Source organism: Pundamilia nyererei, unplaced genomic scaffold, assembly GCF_000239375.1.
Source record: "Pundamilia nyererei isolate P.nyererei 1_Seehausen unplaced genomic scaffold, PunNye1.0 scaffold00002, whole genome shotgun sequence".
NCBI classification, from domain to species: domain Eukaryota; kingdom Metazoa; phylum Chordata; class Actinopteri; order Cichliformes; family Cichlidae; genus Pundamilia; species Pundamilia nyererei.
Window position 1 is genome coordinate 3,245,265 of NW_005187403.1, and position 6,640 is coordinate 3,251,904.

General features: G+C 40.4%; 1 protein-coding gene across 1 annotated transcript; it reads right to left on the reverse strand.

The window, feature by feature from the left end:
* Window positions 1-1,034: 1,034 nt before the first annotated feature.
* On the reverse strand, window positions 1,035-3,041 carry LOC102192336 (neuropeptide FF receptor 2). Its single transcript, XM_013909067.1, has 3 exons — window positions 2,711-3,041; window positions 2,035-2,134; window positions 1,035-1,929 (listed from the first exon to the last, which is right to left on the reverse strand). Exons 1-3 carry the CDS (start codon window positions 3,039-3,041, stop codon window positions 1,035-1,037), a joined length of 1,326 nt encoding a protein of 441 aa, XP_013764521.1.
* Between the last annotated feature and the right edge of the window lie 3,599 nt (window positions 3,042-6,640).

Consider the following 6,640-nt stretch of genomic DNA (forward strand, 5'->3'; position numbering starts at 1 on the left):
GGTTTGAAATAATGATTTCTGCATATGTATAAAGGAATCCCTGAGAACCAAAGGCTTGGGTCTCATATACCTCTAAACACTCAGCTGCAGTTACTTTCTTTTAAACTCTTGAATCTTTTTAATGTCACAAAGATGTTCTTTAATATAATTATAATAAGCCTCACTTATCCATTTTTCAACTCTTTTGTTTTCAAGTGGCAGTCACTTAGAAAAAAGCTGGTTTAAGGAGATAAAAAAGATTATTCTCTCGCCATTTAACTTCAGCCTATCTTTGTACATGAACAAAGAGGCCAAACCAAGGCCAAGTAAAGGATAAATAAGGATTAATACTCTCTATTCTAAGGATGATTCATGCTCTCCCACCCTCATCTATGGCCAATAACCAAAATAATGAGATTGAAGCAGATATTAGCTTTCAAGTCGCAGTTTTTAGCTTTCCCAGACAAAATGCTGAGCTCTCCTTTAGAGACATGTTGAGGACCTTGGTCATTTGGGAGGGACTCAGAGTAGAGCTGGTACTCCTCCACATTGGAAATAGTCAGCTGAGGTGGTCATGGCAGCTGACTAGGATGCCTCCTGGACAACTGTCCAACTGGGAGAAGCTCCCATGGTAGACCCAGAACCCAGTGAACAGAATATGTCTCTCAGCTGACTTGAGAAAGCCTCAGTGCCCCAGCCCAGGAGGTGGCTGAGGAAATGAACATTTGAGTATCTCTGCTTAGACTGCTACCCCTGCATCCCAGACTATGGATGGATAGATGGATGGACTCTCTACTGCAGTTGTCCGAGAACAAAAATAATGAGCAGGAAGCAGGAATCATAGGTGCTCTTGAGATGTTGTAGAGACGTTTCCAAGTCTTGAGTCATTTTAAAGTCTCTGCTTATATCATACTTTGCCATATACACCATAAAACCATAGACACCATAACACCATAACACATATCTAGATTTACAAGGAATTAAAGTAGTCTAAATTCATCAAGAACAAGTTAAAGAAACCTCTTTGTTTGTCACTGCACATTGTCAAAGTCTGCCTAAATCTTGGACACCCTTTTCAGGTCCTCCGTGATCATGTCTTGTTCTTTGATGTCATTTTTACCAGACAAGCACTCTTCCTCCTGACTTGAGCTCTTCTTATTTTCCACTAACCCCGATCCAACTCCAGAGCCTGATCTGCTGGGGGCGACAGGTCGTAGGGGGACCACAGCATTTCCTCTTATCCGATGGGAGTAAGTCCTCTGGCGCAGAATGTCAGCAGAGCACAGCTGGAATTTGAATGCTGCCTGGAAGCCTCTGCGGAAGTTCTCATTGAAGAATCCGTAGATGATGGGGTTGATGCTGCTGTTTGAGAAAGCCAGCCAATGAGCTAAGGGATACATGTAAATATTAATGACACGATACTGATGCTGTGTCAGGCTGATGTAGTCGCTCAGCATCATCAGGGTCCACAGAGGCAGCCAGGATACGATGAAGAGCAGAGCCACAACGAGCAGCATCATAATGACTCGCTTCTTCTTCCTTGTGATTGTCTGACGACCTTCCATGCTTGACTTGTTTTTGCCACTGCCTTCTAGAGACTCACTCCCACTGCCCCTAACAGGTGAGATAGTGGTCTTGAAGAGCGTGTAACCAATGCGAGCGTACATGATTACAATGAGGCTAAGAGGAGCAAGGTAGATGTTAGCAAAGAGGACAGTAGTGTAGATTTTCCGCATTTCCTGATTGGGCCAATTTTCGCGACACCAGTAGAAGGGACGGGTGTCGTTGTTGCTGCCGAGGACTATTCGCACCCTCTGCTCTTTTGTGACCTGGAGCATGATGCCTGAAGGACACATTATAGCCACAGCCAGGACCCAAATGATGACAATTATTAGTTTTGAGGTGGCAATGGTCAGCTTCTGCTTGAAAGGGTAAACAATGCAGCGGAACCTGATAGAAAAGGGGATTAAAGAAGATGTATAAAGGAAGTAAATCTTTCAGAGTAAAACAGACAAGTGAACAGTAATCAGAAATTACAGAAATGACAGCTCTTACCTATCAATAGCTATTGCCACCAGCGTAAACACAGATGCTGACACAGATATGCCTTGAACCATCCCACTTAGCTTACAAACTACCCGACCAAATGGCCAGCCTGCCCAAAAGAAGACAAAAGAAGATAAAATCATTGATTTATTTCATTTGATTATTCATTTGATTATTTGAACCGTCATTCACACAATGACAATGTCTTGTTTGTTTGTTTGTTTTTACCTTATAGCAGTTTTTATTATGATTAAATTGCCTTTATTGGTCTTCTTACTACGGAGCCCCCCAGGGGACATGGGAGAAAAAAAATTACGGAGGAAAAAAAAAAATTTGGGAGAAAAAAAAAATTAAGACGGACTTTTGCGTATTGCGAGATCTCGCAATAAGTATTGCGAGCGCTCGTAAAAGTATTGCGAGATCTTGCAAAAGTCCGTCTTAATTTTTTTTTTTCTCCCAAATTTTTTTTTTCCTCCCTAATTTTTTTTTCTCCCATGTCCCCTGGGGGGCTCCGTATCTTACTGATAAAATTAACAACTTTATTGACCTTTCTCTATTTTAGCGTTAAAAAAAAAGGTCACAAGTAAAAACATCCTGTAATGTGCTCCAATAACACTCTAGGGTAAAATTTTGAATTTCCATGTGTTTAAGTGCCTTAAAAATAGGGAAAGAGAGAACATGTCACCTGTTATGACGTTGTCCACCAGTGTGGTCGGCATGCAGAAGATGCCGACAAGCAGGTCACTGATGGCGAGGTTGAGAATAAACAGGTTGGTGACCGTGCGCATGTTTTTGCTGCGCAGCACAATGAAACACACCACCCCGTTGCCCACCATGCACACCAGGAAGATAAGCAGATAGGACACAGTGAAGACTGCAGCCACTGAGGGCTTGTGGAGGTAGAAATCAACATAAGTGATGTTTTGGAAGGTCAAAGGATTTTTGTGCACTCCTGAGGAGTTGGAGATGGAGTTCAGGCCCTCCCGTGAGGTCGTGTTTAGAAAATTCAGGGTCATGGTGATATCTGGATGTAAGAGAGAGAGGAATAGAGTCAGGCAGTACTGTAATCTGTTAACGGATTGGCCATTTCCAACAGCTTTTCTAAACAAAGTCAACTAATCATGAGCCAGATCAACATGGTCCTCCCGATGGGAAGGCAATCCTGATTACCAGGAGAAGAAATCAACTGGTAATAACATAGACCAATAGAACCTCACCGGTAATCAATAAACCAATTCTTGGGTCAGTACAAGTAGCTTGATTCAGTGGATGCTCACACTGACTGATTAAAAGTCATCTGTTCTGGGAGCAGTGGGAATCACTACCTGCTGGCCTGTGGATTGTTAGCGCAGTTACTGTAAGACAGCAGTCTGGGAAGGTTACCTTTATTCTGATCTTTTTTTTAAATTCTCCAAAGCTATGCTCATATTTCTCCCAAGACTTCGATGTTGAACTCAGTTACTCAGCTATTTTTAATAAACTGTTAATTCAAACTGTGTCCTCGTGTCATGGATTAAAAATCTAATGCATAGGTGTTTTAACCTCCTGAGGCCCCCTGAGGCCACCCTCTTATTGGAGCATCACATTTTGGCTTTTCCGCTTTTCCGTATTTTCTATTTTGAAAAAACACTGTTTAAAGGTGATACTTACTTTTCAGACTTGTATTCCAAGCAAGAGCTTGCTTCTCAGGAGATTAATCGAACACATCATTACACATTGTAGGTTTTTTTTCTTTTAATTTTTATAGAATCAGGTCAAGGCCCTGTCATCCAGACTATTTAAACAAAGATGAAGTAAGCACTGTTATTTTTTCTAACAGAGAACAAGACATCGTTATGTTTAGATAAAGATAAATATCTATCACAATAAAAGCTCAGAAGCTGTTAAAAGTAGCTTGTTTGTGCTCATGTACATATTTAAAATGCAAAAATTTATTTTACACATTTTTTTTTAGTTTTTTATATTATATTATATTATATTAAATTAGTTTATGCAGATCCATAATTGAACTACAACTCTGTCCCTGATAAATAAGCCAGAACTGATAAAAACTAATATTCTGGGAAAGACTTACTTACTTTTCTAAAAGCCTACCAAATCACTTTGGTAGACCCTTGCATTCTTACCTTAAACAGCTGATTTTTTTTACTCCCCTTTTTCTGCCGCTACAAGTGGTTAAAATCCATTTGACAGAAATTTCACTCAGAGCAACAAGCTGCACACTGAGACCCCTTGCATCCCCTCAGCCTGCACAGGCAGAGACTGCTGTAGCACTTATAAATGACACAGACAAGATTCGCTTGGGAGGGATAGATTGGGTGTTGCAGGGGCTGGGAGCAATACATGTCCCTGGGCGTTGTGTGAACTCATCACAACAGATGTCACACTAATCAAGGACTCCTTGCAAGTGAGGGCCAACGGTGGCCATCAGAACAGACAGCTGATTTTTGGTATTTGGTTTTTTTCGCACATTAATCTGATAAACAGGTGCTGATTAAAGTGATCGCTTGTCTTGGATCAGCCTTGGATTTAACTAAGTCTGGCATTAGTCAAATCTTCCTTTTTGCAACTCACCCTTCACACTCACATTGCATAAGTGGAGAAAATGTGAAGTCTAAGTGATGAAAGTCTGTGCAACTGCATTAGATTTAACTGAAGTCAAAGTCAACTTTATTGCCAGTTCGGCAATAGGTGGACATACACAGAAGGAGGGGAAAAACACTGTAAAGAGAATTCATGATTAATGGGAAAATGTGCTTTGAAGGTAACCAATAAGGGAAAATACATCAACTGTAGAGAAGCAAGGAAGAGGGATTTAAAAGTCGTCAGTATCTGATTAATGCAAGATCGAGAGATGAGGAAGAAAGTGTGTGAGGAGTGATTGTACAAAGCGATACCTGACCAGGGTGCAGAAAGTTTTTGTGCTTCGCGAGTGGAATGTTGAGTAGAAATCGAGATAGAAGGGAGGAAGCCAGCTAATGTTTTTGCCTCGCAAAATAGTTACTGTGAGTGTTAGAAAAACACTTCAGGCATTACCTGCAGTTGCTTCAGGTTGTATGTTAAAATGATTATATCTCAAATCTCTATGGACTCTGACCACAGAAAGAAGACAGAGGGGGGAAATTGTTATGGCCGGGCAGACTGGCTTCTTTTTTGCCTTTAGTTTTCGCTTTCTCAAAAGTCCACAGCCATAGTGTTGCTTTACATGAAGTTATTAAAATGTCATAGTATGTCTAAGAATAGTGGCAAATTGTAAATCTTGTGAAAAATGTGAGAATAATAGAACATATGCTTAATCCAAAACAATACGCCTCTTTGTCCTCAGGTGTAAACCCATGGAAGAAATGAGAGGGCAAGACAAACGTCTGCATAATCTCATCTGAAGCTAATCTCACAGGAAAATATGGGATCATTTGAAAATCTTACTCAACTAAACATAAAGGACTAAAATATTTCTTATGTGCAGTATGTACAGTCAGAAGTAACATACTCTCATCACAGGCATGAATGTCATGGTAATTTTGGGCTTTTGATGATTTCTCTGAACTGTTGTTTTTCCAGGGTGAAATGATTGTACAGCATACATTTTAAGCATAAATTGGAATTTATTGGGGATTTTATTATAATCCACACAAGTTCAAAAGTCAGAGTATACTTACAGAGTCAAATCTTAGCAAGGTGCATCTCGACCTGATGGTTTTGGTAGCCATCAACAATACTTATGGTAACATATTTGATTTTTGGGGGCAAAACTGATTGGTTTCCTGACAAAGGTTTGCTTTTAAGCATAGTCCAGAGAGTTTCAATAGGGTTTGGGGTTAGAGCATTGGGAACACCATTCTAGATGTTAGCCTGCTTTATCCATTTCAAAACCAGTTTTGATGTGTGTTTGGGATCATTCTCATGTTGGAACTACTGCCTGTGTCCAAATTTCAACCATCTGGCTGTTTCGAGGTAATGTACCAGTACTACTGGCTGCAAAACAGTCCCAGAGCACCATGTTTGGCAGCTTGTGAAGTGTTCTTAGGTTTAAAAGCACCACATTTACTCCTCCAAACAAAGCTCTTATCATTGTGGCCAAAGAGTGCAATCTTTGTCTTCGTCTGATCATAAAACCTTTTTTCCAAAAAACATTTGGCTTGTCCACGCAGGCAGCTGCAAGTTTCAGTCAGGGGCTTCTTTGTTGGTCAGCACCCACTTGGTTCATGGCGAGGTAAAACTTGCTTCACTTTAAAGTAATTAAAGATGTATGCGCTACAATCATCATCAAAACAAAACAAAAAACAGAAATGACACTCATAACCATGATGAGTGTATGTAAAGAAGCTTAAAACATCCATCTATGGACCGTGTATTCACCCTCAACAAAACAATGATGTTATGGCACTGCTATGTGTTCTGGACATGGCTCAAAACACATGTAAGGTGGACCTGAGCTGAGCAGAGCACATTTAGGCCAAACATTCACTTTTGTCTGCGTGCCATAAAAATTCCCGCTCGTGCTTTTACAAGCGTCCTGCGAGCCAAAGCTTTTTTCACATCGTGTTGTCCTTTATGTGATTTTCTGCTGCAAACAATTTGTTTTACTTTTCACACGGCGACAAATGCATAATTA

Excerpts from the sequence above, each read along its gene's own strand:
- LOC102192336 (XM_013909067.1), bottom strand. The coding sequence starts at position 3,041 with ATGACCCTGAATTTTCTAAACACGACCTCACGGGAGGGCCTGAACTCC. Across the intron at positions 2,135-2,710 it reads GGTGGACAACGTCATAACAG|GCTGGCCATTTGGTCGGGTA; the intron begins GTGACATGTTCT and ends TCTTTTGGGCAG. Across the intron at positions 1,930-2,034 it reads GTGGCAATAGCTATTGATAG|GTTCCGCTGCATTGTTTACC; the intron begins GTAAGAGCTGTC and ends CTTTTCTATCAG.